Consider the following 17032-nt stretch of genomic DNA (forward strand, 5'->3'; position numbering starts at 1 on the left):
TGTGAATGACGAGAACGATAATAATCCCTATAGTGAGGTGCTTTAATAACAGCCGCCAAACTATTGAAAATTCACAGGATTAATTGTTTTAATGACTCAAACTGTAAAAAAGCTGAATAAGTCAGACGAAAGATTCACCACAGCAGATTTTATATTGGTTGTAGTTTAAATGGAATAAACCCGACATCTCTGGTTTTTTGTGGTGTGAAAGATATTAATATTAATATTTGTCTTCCTGCTTGTTAAGCACTGCATTAAAAAAGCACCTTTTGGATGATGACCTTTTAGTGTGATAAAGGGAATGTTTTACAGCCATCAAGAAAGTGTTGTCTTATATTAGAATAATAGGAAAAAATAAATAGAAAATTGTAACCATGACAATCCAAACAGTTGCCTTCCACAAGTTGTATTTATGGAAGAATAAACATAATTATGATGCTCGCGTGCATTAGATCCTCTCTCTCCAGTGTGTTATGGCTTTTTATGACTTCTGCTCCATAAAAAGGAGAATTCTTTAAAGAGTTTTTGAATTTTCAAGCAGGCAAGTAAAGAAGAGAACAGCCAGCTTTCTCAATCTGCAAAGAGCAGAAAGTAACACAGCTACATCTATGGCTGTGTAACATCAGTTAACTTGCTAGAAATGTAAACTCCCAATGATTTCAAAGTTGGGGAAATCGGTTTGGCCATTTTCTGGTACTAATAAAAAAAAAAAGGTCTACTTTCCATTTATGTTTTTAATTGTTGCAAATCATCAATATATTTTTTCACAAAGAGGGCATAAAAAAAAATCTGTATAAGCATTAGGTTGGTTTTTACTAACAGAAAAAAATAAAAGTAAGTTAAGAAAACATCCCAAGTTAGAAGGAACTGAAATAGATTAAATCAACGTTGTCTTGGTTGAAAAAAAAAAAAAAAAAAGCAAAAATAGTGATAACATCATTTTGATGAAGTGCTTCCTACGTATGTCAGGGATGCATGTTCAGTATGTCTCAGCAGCAATGTGGTGTTAGGCCTGTCCATGATGGAGAAACGTTTTAATAACTTCTTGGCTGTGTGTAAATGATCTAGCTGAAGCCAGGAATACTCATCCTGCTGCCAAAATCTGAAAGCTTTACGTTTGCTCCAGCAAAAACAGTCTCAAAAATTTGAAGAATAGGTAAAACCCCATCAATAGATAGGAGCTATAAACACAACTTTTGGTTCAGTTTCTTTACACAAGAATAAAAGTGATTCCCATTTTAAGATAATCGTGCTGGTTTTTCCTTGGAGCCCCCATTAGACTTTATTTATCCCTGGGGATTACTCCTTCAGGGATATTGTTGTTCCAGTAGCTTATATAGCTTATATAGAGTTAAAGCAAGATGCCATTAAAGATAAAAATACAACAGACAATATAAAAAGAGTGTATATAGTACAAAAGAGCATAAAAAAGTTGTAATGTCCTGGAATATATGTCCTTAAGATATAAAAATATCTGCACAGTGGAGAGCTGAGGAAAGACTACACAGTAATTGACTTGGATTATTGCAGTTGTCTGGAAAAGTCCTCTCTCAACAAAGGAATTGGTCTTAGACATAACCTTTCACGTACTTACAAAGTACTTTTAGGAACAATACCAGATGATTCACCTTCCACCCGCACTCACCTGACTCACTCTACAATGTTACCGAAACCACTCTGATGAGGAAGTCAACGGCCCATCAGAACCCCCCCCTACCACCAATAACCGCCCCCAAGGGTCCCTTTTGGCCAATCCAGTGGGAGGGATCAAAGCCATCTTTTGTCCCCACATAACCCTTTGTTAGACCTACAGTATATTAATCTCAGTGCTCCCCACCACTGGTTAGAACTGAAGCAGGCCCTTGGATGAAATGTCTTATTAAATTTTATGTCCAGTTGCCTAGACTGAACCTTTTCAAGCATTATCAGGGGCTTTTGGTCCCAGTAATAAGACAGATAATCCTGCCGTGTGTGGAATGTTAGAAGTAATCATACGTGCTGGATAGAATGTTGCCTTGCAAAACTACTGAAATCTAAATAAGTTGTTTCTTTTTAAAATTTTTGCATTTTTTCCAGAAATGAGGTGGTAAGGGAGGCACTTTGTTAATGAAACACGAAAATGTACATTTTAAATAAGAAAAACAATCAATTACATCGTCTTATTTCGAGTCCATATCATCTAATTATCTTATTTTAAGAATTTTATATATATATATATATACACACACACACACCGGTGTATATATATATATATATATATATACATACATATATATACATACATATATATATATATATATATACATATACACATATATATATATATATATATATATATACATATACACATATATATATATATACATATATATATATATATATATATATATATATATATATATATATATATATATATATATATATATATATATATATATATATAAACAAATAAATAAATAAAGGAGAACACTCCAACTACTAGGTTTCCATTTTTCAAGCAAAAGAGAGTGTGCTATGATAACTCCACTATATTTTGTTACTAAACTCTCATGAAACATAGAAAATATAATACCTACATTGACTTAAAATGTCAAAACTTGGTGTTGAAAAACATCTTCATATCTATAAAAATATTTACCACAAACATATACTGATTTTCTGTATTTAATCTCAGATGCTATGAAGGGCAGCAGGAAATCTCTGGCAGCCTGGCAGCTTTGCAGAGGTCTGCCGCTCTAAGAAGAAAACAAAATACGAAAAGTAGGAGCATGATCCTGATGAACTGACTGCACAGATCACGTTTCAGGAGTACTTCCTCGCTGAAACTCATTATACAATTTTTGTCCCCAATCATCCAAGCAAAGACAAGCTCCTTTCAATAGCATTGGCATCTGTAGAGAAGACACCAGCAAAGGAAAGACAACAGGATAGCTCCTCCTGATGCATGTCAGCTCCTACATACACAACCATCCAGGTTAAGGGGTTGGAGAACTTTTTGACCTTATAAAAGGCACCAGGAGAGAAGTTAACATTTTTTAGCTGCAGTTTAAATCAAAATACATGTCGATGCAGGAAAAAAGAGAAACAGTGGTTTATAGTATAATTTACTGAGGTCTCTGAACAGAACCATTTCCAGCCCAATTCCCTGAGGTGCTTTTCTCTCATTTTGCTCATAATCCAGCCATCAAAAGTAGGACTGAAATTGATGATAGAGGTACAGAAACCTCCAATAACACATTCCTGCAGACTTCAAAGAAACGTTTTGCACAGGTAGTTATACTGAGCAATAGCATAAAAAAGAGGGTAACAGTTACAAACCATGTAAGTGGCAGAAACACTATAAGTAGGATCTTGCTAACTTTATATTTCATATTTTTCCTCATGTTATGATCCAACAGGTTTTGAATGGCCTGAATGCATGAAGACCTTCATAATCAGGTGCAAAGTGGACATTAAAGTTTGAGCAGGATGGAACATTCCCAGCAAAGCTTAGCTAAAGAATGCACTGCTGTCAACTTCTAATCAAAATGTTATAATTTTCTGTCTGTATGATGATAACACTGCTAATATTCAGTGTTTTTTATGTCTGGACTAAACTATAAAATTAGAACGACTACCAAGATGTTATGGACATTAACTGGCCTTGAAGCTGAGAGCTGGAAGGACTTTTCTGTGCTGCGGTGAGTTCTTTTGTTGCAAACATCTGTTTCATTTAGAGCTCATATGCTGTATGACGTACAGGACGAGAAGCTCGGCAGACACAGTGTGTTAGACACACATACTGCTGCTGCAGCACCACAGTGACATTTTCCTCCTAATGAAAATGCTCTGAGTATACTAGTCTTTTTTCAAAACAAAAAAAAACAAGTCAAAAAATACCAGTCTTTCTATTATCAAGATAAACAATCACAGAGGCCCTTGCTAAATAAATTACACTCCATAAAGACTTTTAGATACAATATAAAGTATTGTATTACTAATTTACATGACAGCTCAAGTCAAGCTGGTACATTATTGTGTAGTGGAAGGAAAGTGATGAACTGTATTGAACATGTTTATTCTTTTTTTTTTTTTACATATATTAAACTGAAAAGGTTGCTGTGCACTTGGATTCAGAAGCCATCATTTAATTTTATTGTAAAATCTTTTTTTACTACAAGCTCCAGGTTTTTAGGGGTGTGTCTCATCAGCTAGGCAAATGTAGACTATATTATTTTCCTATTCTTCTTTTTCAACCAGTTTGTATGAAATCCAGATACTTTACAAACATCTGTAAACATGAATTGTATACAGTATACCTTAAAAAAAATCTTCTTGATTTTATGGGCCAGTACACTTAAAAGTTTATGTACTGCTGTAAGCTGAACATCCACTCCTTTTGTCTTTTGCAGCCTCTAAGCAGGTTTTCCAGTTTTTTAGCTAATTATCTTCTCAATGTAATATTCACCTGATCTTTTACATCTTTCCTGGCTTTTCTTTGTGAAAGAAAAGCATTCCCATCGCTATCCTCACCATGGGACACTTTGGCGATTAAGTCTCTATAAACGTGCAGAATTGGCCTTCAGCTTTACAACAAGTTTTACATAAAGACCTGAAACTTCTACTCAAATTCCATCTTAGCAGCTTTATTCACATTTCTCCACAGCTCAATTTATTGCAAGCTATATAAGACTTTTTTTTTTCTAGGGACAATGGCCTTCTTCATGCTGCATTTACATTAAGGTCACACGTGGAGCTGAACAAAGGCCTTTCAACATATTCTCCTACCTGAGCTGTGGTGTCTTTCCTTTTGCTTTAAAATCCCCTACAATTTGTTAGTTTGCTGATTTTACTTAATAAACTAATTAAACCTTCACAGAGTAGCTGATTTTATACAGCATATAGACTGGATTTTATCCAGAGACATCACGTTTAACGTGAATATAGAGAAATACAGGCCATAATCTCACCTCCAATGTCATTATTGGAACACTATATTTGAAAAGGTGCTGCTAAAATGCAAAGACAATGTTTTGCATGTGCAAAAAGTATGCATGTTGCATGGGAGCGACAATGATTGTTGCACAAATCGGTTTGGCTGTAGAGATGAGACTCTAAGCCATGGAGAGGGAGGTAATAATTATATCGAATTGACTTTCACCCCTTTTGTAGCTTCTTTTAATAGTCTATTTTATGCAAAAATATTTTAAGTTCAGTCATTTTTTCTTTCATTTTGGTGTAATCGTTTCCACAAACGCTGCGAGAGTTTGAAATTTCGAAGCTGTGTCCACTTTCATAACCTCCACCTATGAATTTGCACAACTTGGTCATTAGAATATGATCTTCACGTTGGTGAAGGCACACACATATAAAAAATGTTTGCTCATTTTCTCTGCTTATTTGCAAACGCAGGTCACTTTGTCCTTTCTTTGAAGATCTGCTTTGCTCGTGCAAACATGTCTGCACATGTTTTAAGACGCTCAAATCTTGCCACTTGAAAAAATAACAATTCAGGGATTGCAGATGTGAAAACGTCCTCAGAGAGGAAGATTTTAAAACTACACAATTAACAGAAGTTTCCTTTTTACACATGACCAATTTCCTTAAGACTATATCCTGAATAATGAAGTGTTTCTCGTCCAAAGTAAGAAAATAATGTTTCCAAGGTTGCCTAAAGTTCCTCACAGCAGTTATTGATGCAGGTTGGCGGCCTTATATTTTTTTCAATTAGGTAAGAAAGGAAGGCAAACAGCAACCCTTCCAAACAATCATCCATTGTGACTGAGGTTAACAAGTTGGTTGGCATAGCAACTGATAATGCACACAGCTTCCTTAAGAATACCTGTGGAAACAAGAGAAACAAGCCAGCAGGGTCATGATTCCCATCGCTTACTGGCTCCAATATGAACGTCTAATCGCTGTCATAGAAACAAAATCGAGGATCTGACAACAAAAGCAAGAAACTGAAGAGGCAGCTTAAAACCATTAAGACAAGGCTGCAAATTTTCTATTCTAGATAAAAAAAAAAAAAAAAAAGAGCTAAAAAGGCTCTGTTCTTTACCTCGTAGAAGTTTTGGAAGCCCTCATCAGTGAGTGTGATGGAGATGGAGAAGATGGAATAGGTGGTGTTTTGGTCGAAGCCGGTCTCACTGTTTCCCCCGAACAAAGCCAGCGCCCAACACCTACAGAAAGACACCGACTGTCAGTCACACGTTTACACAGAACTCCTGACAGTAATCAAACTAAGTGCTGAAATGTGTGAGTGGTGTTAGGTGACAGAAATAACTCTTCACATTTTCTGGCTGCTATCCTGCAAGAGGGATCCAGGAAAAATAAAATAAATAAACACCTGAAGAATTAGGCAGATGATGTGTCATGTTATTCATCCTTCATGGTGGAAAGGCTTTTATAAGCAGTAAAATTAGGTACATCAACCCCAAAATAAAAACTTTGTTGTTCAATGCGAAAAATGTTATGTGCACATTATGACCTAAACAACTCTAAGAAGACCGCTGTCCTCCAGCAGAGTGTTCACTCAGCCACAATCAATAGAAGGTTGAGTGGAAGGTGAAAAGTATGATAAAAAGGAAGAGTAGAAGTAATAAAGATAGCAGTGTAGCAAGGATGTGTGGCAAAGCCACTGAGGCTACACGGAGCCAAATAAGGTATCTTCACATCAGCCTGTCACAATAAATCAACTAATCACATGACAAAATTTAATCACTTGATGAATTTAAATGAGCTCAATAATTTATGTTTGCACGCCTGTTTGTTGTCCTTGTGTCTCCCCCTCCTTCTGCCAAAGAGTCTGGATGACAAAAGCTTTCACTCCAGTGTATCCCTCTTCACTCACCCCTCCCCTGATCGTTCCTTTAGCATAGCGAGTTACAGTAAGCACAAGTGCCTCGTGACTGAGGAATAGTGAGCAAAAAAAAGACTAGACGGGATTTGGAAAATTAAGAGATGAAACTGGTTTAAAAGAAGAATAGTCCAGCTAAAAAGTGATGCTGTCCATCGCTTTGGATCCAATCAATTCTGAGACAATTTGTTGTGTGGTAAAACTTGTTATCTTGACAGGCCTATCCTCACAAAAGATGAAGCCGCCTTAAGACTTAGGAGCACTTAAAGGTTTGTAATTAGGGCTGCAACTAATGATCTTTTTGGAAATCAATTAATCTGTTGATTATTTTTTTGATTAATCGATTAATATTCAGATAGCCAAAGGTTTCTTAAAGAAGGCTTTTTACAAAATATAACCAGCTGAAACTAAAATTTTACCACTTGAGGAGTTCTGGATAGGTCATATTTTGCAGTTTTTATATAATTACTCCTCTAAGTGGCTCGCTCTATCAGCTAAAGACATATTTTACAGTCTCTATATTTATGTAACAATTAATTGATTACCAAAATTAGTTGAGAATTATTTCAATAATCAATTAATCAGTTTAATTGCTTCAATCCTAGTTGTAATACTTACACCATGCTACTGGACAGCAGTGTGGTTCACGGCTGCTTTGTCTGGATGGGTTCCCCTATCGGACTAAGAGGTACACGCCCAATGGCTTCATCTGGGCGGGGCCTATATGTGTATCATTTTCAGGATATGGGCTACAGGAGCCTGGTTCCTTATGCTAAGCTGCCATTAGACACATCTTAGATGGATTAATGAGAACAGTTGTTCGACGGCCAGTCATTGGTCTAAACTACTAATTTCAGATGAAAATAAATGTTTCTTGAGATAATCAAGGTCCAAGCATCTGGGGAATAAGTGAGGAGGTCCAGAATCCACTTTGCTGATGTTCAGTATGAAGCTTCCCATATTTTGTAATTATTTTGGGAGCTTTGTCATGAGCTGGTGTAGTTGATGCAGGAACTAATACAAGAGGAGGCCAGACTAGATCTCATTTTCCACACATTCAGTTGTCATTAAAACGATCAGAAATACATATTTGAGTTCTGTATATAGAAACTGTATAATGAATCTAGACTTAATAATAGTTTCACTTTTTAAGCCAAATGCTTAAATAAATATTCTTTATCATCCTAAATTAGAGAGATGTACCTCCGTTTCCCCACTTCTACTAAAGGGGACAACATCTGCCCAATTTCCAACCTCGCCCTTGGCTTTTCATTAAATTCTGCACAGCCACTCTTCTGCGTCAGTGGCTTGCTCTGACAAGAAGCTGAGAGCGAGTACGCTCCAAAATTCACTGCCACCATTTATCAACAAGTGAACTGCGCGCACAGACTAAACAGGAATATTTTATCAAGGAGCTCTCCAAGTGGCGCAGATGGTAAGGGGAATATTGGAAGGGCTCTCAGCATTGTGGGACTTCACCAGGTTTGGCAAATCACTCTTCCACTTAGCAATGAGAGGCTGACATGCTCTCGTGCAGCCACATCCAAGGATGAAAATGTATGAATCACACTGCTGAGTGTGGTGGCAGCGGCAGCGTCTATACAACTGAAGATCAGGCTCAAACGCTGGGAGCTTACTCGGAGCGAGAAAAGGATTGCATACACCCTGCAAATTGAGGAGGTTTTAATTGCGATCTGGAGTGCCCTCTAAGCACAAAAACAAACAGACCAAAAGCAATAACACTCACTTCTTCCTCAGCAGAGAGAGTATGCTTCCTGTGCCCTCATGGCCAACCAGCCATGAGATGTAGTGAAGAGGCTTCACCCTGAAAGTAGAAAAGAAAATAAAAATGAGAAAGAGAAGAAAATGATGCAATCTATCTACAGACAGGGCAATACAATGGCATGTTTGGTTTGGTTTAAATCTATGTTTACATGAAGAGACACCCCGCTTCAGGCAGACGGCATAATGTGGGGAAAAAAAAAAAGAAAAACAAGATACAGGTTTGATGCAATTCCTCTAAAAAGAGGTGAAAGCTTTGTCAGTCATAAACTACGGCTCACCTATAGTGTTTCTCCTGAGGGGGAAGAGCCCAGGTGATGTTCACAGCATGCACCTTCCTAACAGGAACAACTGCAAAGGGAGAGAGAGCACAGCAGACACTGAAAGACTGAGCGGGTTAACGCCTCGTCAGTTCGCATATGTTCACACGCCATCATTAAGTCGACCATCAACCTGTTTTTACAATCTCGCAAGTCGTCGAGACTTATTTATGGGCTGAGCTGGAACACGCCAGATGTGTGCAGGCGTCGGCAGCCAAGTGGATCAGTACCTCTGTAAAGCTTGCAGAAGGCTGGGGTGTCAAAGGGATCCAACAAAGCAGAGAAATCGGGCTTAGGAAGACCACTGTAGGAACAAAACGTGTAAAGATATACAAGTTAGTTAACCCACATTCATACTTATGCACTTCTGGCGTCACCTATTAAAACTGCTGATAAAGACATAAAAAAATTTTTTTTTAAGTTTACGAATTATTTGATTGCAGTGGGATAATATAAAGGAACAAATATGAAAAGAAATGCAGCTATCCTTAACATACATTTATTCAGTGAGAACATTTTTGTTTTTGGTTTTTTTAAATCACAGATGGTACCATCACTGACTCATACGTTTCTAGTTAATTTGAATTTCTAGGAAATTCAATTAGTAATCCTTGACATTTCCCAAAGTACAAATACGACTTGACAGAGAACTAGGCTGGATGAGTAACTGCATTTCTTTAGCCATCATGCCCAATAAACAGGAAGTAAAGGAGGTTAAATAACAACAAAAAAAGAGTTGATTAATTGTTGTTTATGACATAAAGCCTGTGGGGTGAAAATAAAATACCAGAGCCTGGGGAAGCAGTGCCCATCTATATAAGAAAACAAATGGTAGAAATGGTGACGTTTCAACTAAATCGTCCTTTAATTAGATGTTTCCTAATGTTTTGTGGATTATTATGGATCTCATGAACTTTGTCTATTTTACACTCATATTAAACAAATAAAATTATTTGGATATTTCAATCATGGATATATTTTGAACTCTAAATGTACCAGAAATTGTTTACTCTTTTGTGTTTAGAACTGAACACCCATCATTTCCTTTTTTCTACAGAGTTATGTGCGCTGACCTCCTCCTGATGAACAGGTATGGTGTGAGTCAGACTCTTCAATACTGGACCCAGTTCAGCAAATCATTTTATGAACAATTCTCTATGGAATCTGATGAACTGATAACCGATCATCAAACATTGCTGAATCAGAGTATCTAGCATATCAAAGCTTCCATCATGCTTTGGCAGTACTTCAATGTTTACAGCAATCCCTGTGAATTCCTCACACCTTGTTACATCGATATATATTGATCTGTGGTACGACTTGCCCTGTTGATGAACAGGGGAGATGAATGTGGTTCTGAGGAATTGTTTACTTTCATTTTAATTTAAACAGGTTTATGAACCTTTTTAAAAATTTGTGTCACAGGGCAGCATGTTTCACACTGTGGGTTCGGACCTAGTAAAGTTGAATTACAGTTTAATACGAAGTTACATGAAATATCTGAGAGAAATTATGATGCAATCTGACTTTAGTTCCCACATCTCTGACTCTATCCTTTTTTTTTTTTTACCAATCTCCCCCGTCTCCAAAATATATTTTTATATCAAAATATATCTACAGGTTTAGAGTTGGCCTGAGGGACTGCATATTCGCAACCTTTTAGTGAAAGTTGGTGTATGCAAGTTTTAGGCCACCTTTTATGTGTACGCATGCTTTATAAATGAGACCCCTAGTGAGTTTTGTGTTATTAAATTAAAGTAGGGATGGACAATTTGTAAGACTTCACATCCGTAATGATCTATGTTGGTCCTATTTAAATATATCAGCAGTGGTTTGATGAGTAAAACTGGGCACATATAAAAAGAAAATCAACGTGAATTTCCTTCTAGATACTGTTTTCGTTTTAGGAGAGGGTGTGGAGGGGATTGGTCATGTAGGCTTTGTTCGGTCATGTGACGGAGATATTGATCCAGCTCAGGACTGTGGGCGCTTATCTGTAGCAGAGAAGCAATATCCGCATTCTGATTGTTATATAATATTAATATTGGCAAATATGTTAAAAAATACATAATTCCCAGGGTAAAGTATGAGAAAAGTTCTGTGATGCTGCGGGCCTGTGTCTTCCAAGAACCCAGTCACTGCAGCAAAGAGATGTCTAGGGTCCAATCACAAACTGCCCCCTAAGCACGAACCCTTAACTATTGAGGGTCACTCCCAAAGTCCCACTCATAGCTGTGGAAGGCGCCTTGATTGAAGGTAGGGGGTATAAACAACAATGGGACTTCCTGTTTTTCTTCAACGGAAAGCAGTCAATGCTATGGCAACATGTGCGTGGCTGTAATTCTGATGCACAGGTCGATTTGCAATCAAACATTTGCCCCTTTTTGAAAAAAAAAAATCAGTTAAAAACAATTTAAAGAGGACCTTCCCTTTTAGAATTAATGATGCGTTTTTTTTCTTATTATCAGCGTGACAAAGATGCAGCAAACCAGCAGAACTTACATTAAATGCACATGCTTCCTCCTGCACTAGTTACACTCGCTGTTAAATTCCAGCAAGCATGCACTGAGGCAGACTCGCTATTTAAGAGCTGAACATCCTACCCGCTACATGATTTGGGACGGCCCTTAATGTGGTGTACCCTCCACGGGAACATGAGGGTTAGTGCTTTAGTGTTTAGGGATTTGGGATCTGGCCTTGGTCTCACCAAACCTGTATTAAAAAGACCTGATCTCAACGGCAAACAAGTGTTCTGGAGTCAATGGTTAAAAAAACAAAACAAAAAAACTTCCTTAACTCTTTTTTGGCTTTAACTGGACTTGTGTGCTTTCAGGTAGGTTTGGCATCAGGCAACAGAAATCATTAGGAGTAGCGAGCTAGAAAACCAGTGGATGAGAATTGGAAAACAAAGAGATTAAACTGGTTTCAAATAAAACTTTTTCAGTTTACAGGCATTTACCTCTGAACTACAGTTTATTTTAAAAGGAAAATAATCAAGTAAAACAATGATCCTAATCTGCAACATTCAACGCAGAAACAGGTTGAACAAATTGATTTGTACCGTATTTTCACGACCATAAGGCGCACCGTACTAAAAGGCGCACTCTCAGTTATGTGTCCCATTTCTGTATTTAACACACACATAAGGCGCACCGGACTATAGGGCGCATTTTTTATATACAGGTACATGTCCTCTACTACCTTTAAATAGCTCTACTGCGTATTTTAAAAATACAGCGGGCCCAAAACTGAGTATGACTGTGCTTTATTCATGTATTTATTACAAAGTATTAATCAAACCTGCGAGCTGGCCCTGAGACAGACACATCGCAGATGACACAGCGCTGTGATCACTCCTAAATTAACTTAAAATCCTGAAACCTGGCGACGGAATATGTTCGCTTTTATTGCCGGTATCCTGGTGCCTGCAGTTTAAATTATTTAGATGAAAAATACCTGCCAGCCACCGCGGTGAGGCTGCTGTTGAAGGGATTTCTGCTGTCGGTGCACCGCTGGTATGTGGGGGTCTGAGCGCCTCCGACAGAAATAGATAATCTGGATGAACTGACTGCAATTAAGTTTTCAGGTGGCCTCTCTCACTTAAAAACATATTAAAACTACTTTATTCCCACTGATCACAGCAAATATAGCTGCAAGATTTAGATTATTTATATGAAAAAACACCTGCCAGCCACCGCGGTGAAGAGGAGGAGACCCGCCCAGAGGCTGCTGTTGAATTAAGTTTTCAGGGAGAAAAATACAGCGGGAGCAAAACTGAGTATGATTGTGCTTTATTCATGTATTTATTACAAAGTATTAATCAAACCCATCAAAGTCATCATCCTCTGTTTCTGAATTAAACAGCTGCGCTAAATCAGACATGCCAGTTTCCCCTTCTTCGCTGTCAGAGTCACTTTCCGTGCAGCGCGGCTCCTCAGAAATAATGCCGGCTTTTGCGAAAGCTTGAACAATAGAGCCAGCAGACACGTTAGTCCAAGCATCAACAATCCATCCGCAAACGGTGGCGTAACTTGCCCGGCGCTGCCTTCCACTTATCCTGAAACTGTGGTCTCCGTCTGTCATCCATCGCTCCCACGCCGCTCGCAGCCTTACTTTGAACGGCCGCTTCACACCGATGTCGAGCGGTTGAAATTCCTTTGTCAGACCCCCGGGATAACGGCGAGCACAGCGTTCATTTGATTCACCTTTTTTTTTCACATCGGCTGTGAGATGGGCACGCAGCGATGGTGATGCGTGGAAAAAAGCACCTGGTCTCCTCACATACACCTGCCTTTCATCATCTCCTCATCCATCCAGCCTTTTTCATTTGCGTTAATGTCATCAGAGCGCTGTGTCTGTCTCGCTGTCAGCTCCCAGATCAGCTTCTCTGATTGGTTGATGCGGCGCGTCCAGCAGCAAAACTTAAATTTTTCCATCTCGAGCAGCAGCAGCGCGTTGGCGGTGCGTCAGATGCTTAAACGCTCCCGACGTGCTGCACCTGCTGCACAAAACGCGCTGTGGGACCTTTTGCTGTGCCTATACGCGCGTCAACCATTGACTTTGCATGTAAACTCGCTGCTTCTGCTGCATCTGCTGGGTCCGGTTCACACCGATGTCGAGCGGTTGAACAGCGAGCACAGCGTTAATTTGTTTCCCCATGTTTTTCACATCAGCTGTGAGATGGGCACGCATGGAGTTACATATTAACAGCGATGGTGATGAGTGGAAAAAAAACACCTGGTCTCCTTACATTCAGCCACTCTTTCATCATCTCCTCAATGAGGTGGTCTCAAAAGTCGCAGTTACAACACACATAAGGCGCACCGCACCATAGGGCGCACCGCACATTTTGAGGGAAAAAAAAGACGTTTAAGTGCGCCTTATAGTCGTGAAAATACGGTAATAGACTGTTGATCTGTGATCAATGGCCACAACGTTAAAGATTTTCTCCAAACAATTATTTCTTCTTATGCTTTCTAAACAACAAACAATTTTAGTTTAACAATTTTCACACATCTTCACCCAGGATTATAAAAAACAAAAACAAAAGGGACACCAACAACTTAGCTTTACTGTTTCAGAAAATGCTGGGTGCTAAATCTTAAAGCTTCTTGACAGAACCAATGTCAGGGATTTTTTTTCTATTTTAAAAGCATAACTCGGAAATGTTTTCATGAATTCAAGCCTGATGAAAATGAGTTTAGTTCTGCCAGATGAGTTCAAATAACATGAAAGGAATTTTTTTTTTTCCCCAAGCAGAGCTGGAAAAATATCATTAGCCAAATGCAGCATCCTGTCATCATTTAGTTGGAATGAAAGCCTTTAAAACATAAAGGTTATGAGGCTTTCATGTTACAAAGATGCCTGCGTTGGATCCCTGAAAAAGGGGAGCCACTGACTTAAAAAGCAAAGGGAGCCGGAGTTCTAAAAGAACACACTTAGCTAACATAAATGGATCCATTTCAGGATAATTAGGAAAATAAAGATCAATGTATTAATCAAAGAGTGCAGAGAAAGTGACAGAGGACAATTTGACATTCACATTTATGAGAAGGATGTTAAGAGTCAATCTAGGGAGCGACAGCACCTCTTCACAGCAGCCGAGAGTCTCTTCTCCAATACTCACTTGTTCGGCACCTTGCTGAAGATCTCTCTCACCCACTCCTCTAGAGTGTCCAGCTTCTCTAAGAGACCCACAGAGTGAAGGGGGCATATATTTCAGAACGAGTACATTTCAATCATTTTGACTTAATTCTGGGGATTTAAGCTAAACACAGTACTGATAACTCATTTCTTCTACTTTTTCATATATGGTAGCATTATAAGGATGCTCAAATATAAAATGTATTTTTGACAAGCTTGTGATAACATACAGGAATAAAAACCTAATACTAAAGATAAAAATGCAAACATATAAAAGCATAATAAAACATTAAAACATTTATTTATGTGAGATTATAAGGAATATTAAAAAATGTGCTAGATAGCTACATTGGGTGGCTGATATTTCAGATGTATATTTGCATTTTTCTCATGTATCATGCCACATTCACAGCTAACGCGATTGAAGCAGCACAATGAATGCAAGCATGCTTGTACACATTAAGGTCAGACACCCCTTAAGTGCATCCTTGATGCTCCTGAAACGCATCCAGTAAAGTGTGTCCAGGTGCGTCTGATGTTTCTGCTGCTCCTGTGATCAATGGCAGGGAGCGGCTTTGCTATATTTGCTGTGATATGGGGGTAAAAAGTAGTTTTAATATGTTTTAAATGAGGAAGTCCAGCTCCAAACATCATCTGCCTAGTCTAGGGATGCACGATATTGGGATTTTGGCCGATATCCGATATGCCGATATTTTAAAACTCATGTAGCCGATAACCGATATCGATACAGATGTTAAAGCTGGACAAAAATAAGTAGTCATTAAAAATAGCAGTTTTGTTATCCATTTCTGACACTTTGAAAAATAATATACTCAAATATATTTTCATATACTGAAATCAAATTGAATTTTAAAAGCGCGGCATCGATCTATTTTACTTTCAAAATCTCGTGAAATTTCATCGTTCTGTTACAAACTCTCGTGATATTTTGCAAATTCTTGTGAGATTTTGTTAGTAAAATAGATAGACATCGCGTCAATATATCAATACATAAAAATATGGCAAAATTTCTTGAATTTTCGGGGGATTTCGTAGCATAACGATGACTTATAGCAATATTTCATTAGTAAAAGAGATTGATATGGTGTTTTTAAATGGCAATATATCAGTATATGACGATAGAAGTTTTTAAGTCTGTAAAAAAGTTTTTAAGGAAGAAGAAGAAGTAGTATTTTTTTTTTTTAGACTTTAGAAACTCAGAAGCTGATCAAATATCGGGTTAAATATCGGTGGGGTGGCCGATATCCGATACTCAGTTTTAAGGCCAATACAGGCCGATACCGAGAGGGGGCTGATTATATTGTGCATCCCTAGTCTAGTCAGTTCATAAAGATTCCGATTCTATGTTCAAATATAATTTCGCTGTCGGACAAGCACGAAACCCCCGTACACCCGCGGCATTCTGTCACTTAAATCCCCAGCAACAGCAGCCTATGGCCCGGTTTCCTCTTGGGGTTTTTCAGCTACTGTTTGACGCGGCTGGAAGGACCCGACAGTGGTTTTCATGTTCGTAATCCAAACTGCACACACCAGAATAATAAAAGCAAACATATTTTGCCAGCAGGTTTTAACATTTTAAGTTAATTTAAGCCTTATTAAACAGTTTCAGTGCACCAACAGTGCTGTATCTGCCTCTCTGCTAGCTCCCAGATCAGCTTCTCGGATTGGTTGATTCAGCGCTTTTGAGCAGCAAAAGTAAAATTTTTCCTACTCTAGAAATCAAGCATCTCAGATGCTCAGAAGCTGATGCACTGCCCCTGCTGCTCTAGACGCACAGCAGGACTTTTTGTTGCGATTCCATTGACTTTGCGTGTAAACCAGCTGCTTTTACTGCTTCCATTACGTGTGCTCTGAACATAGAATCAGGATGAGCCGATACCAGTTAACTAATTAATTTAGCAGCTATACCTTGAGATCACGTGAAGCGCATCTGTTCCTGCAGCTTCTAGTTGCTTTTCATTGTTAATGTTTTGTTTTATTTGTTAACAGTTTTGTTTAAATTAAGACCTGATGTTTAATTAAGATTTTTTAGATGCTGCCAACTCTGCCTAATACAGCATTTTCTATTACAGACAAAAGCTTAAAGCCCAAAACTGGGCAGCATTGCAGGACTCCATTCAGTCACCTGCTGAAAGTGTTCTGCTCTCTCATGCAGCCTCAACTTTGAACCTTCAAGTATTGGTAACACCAGATAGACTACAGAGTGATGCTGTTAGCATGACCTTTTAGCGATATGGTTCAAAACTCAGGATAGTCTTAAAAGTATCAGATATTAGGAGCGCAATTTACAAATTCCAGTCCCCAGATGACATTTTTTTAAAAAGCTCTGGTCTCAAAATCAGCCAGATTTATATTAAAAAGAGTTTGGAGCTTCTTCACATGCTAAATACAATTTCTCCTGGTATGGTTATAGCTGTTGGTGGCACAC

At 38.3% G+C, this 17032-nt stretch overlaps 1 protein-coding gene across 3 annotated transcripts in view; it reads right to left on the reverse strand.

Moving 5' to 3' along the window:
• Window positions 1-17032, reverse strand: part of nrd1a (nardilysin a (N-arginine dibasic convertase)) — a 52074-nt gene that overhangs the window by 15504 nt on the left and 19538 nt on the right. For all 3 annotated transcript variants that reach the window (XM_038273675.1, XM_038273659.1, XM_038273666.1), the window contains 5 exons: window positions 14567-14624; window positions 9171-9244; window positions 8902-8971; window positions 8586-8663; window positions 6041-6161 (listed from right to left, as the gene is read on the reverse strand). In XM_038273675.1, the coding sequence (XP_038129603.1) occupies window positions 6041-6161; window positions 8586-8663; window positions 8902-8971; window positions 9171-9244; window positions 14567-14624 (401 nt within the window). The remainder of the gene's footprint in view (window positions 1-6040; window positions 6162-8585; window positions 8664-8901; window positions 8972-9170; window positions 9245-14566; window positions 14625-17032) is intronic.

The sequence above is a fragment of the Cyprinodon tularosa genome, unplaced genomic scaffold (assembly GCF_016077235.1).
Source record: "Cyprinodon tularosa strain WSP-4 unplaced genomic scaffold, ASM1607723v1 ctg120, whole genome shotgun sequence".
NCBI lineage: Eukaryota > Metazoa > Chordata > Actinopteri > Cyprinodontiformes > Cyprinodontidae > Cyprinodon > Cyprinodon tularosa.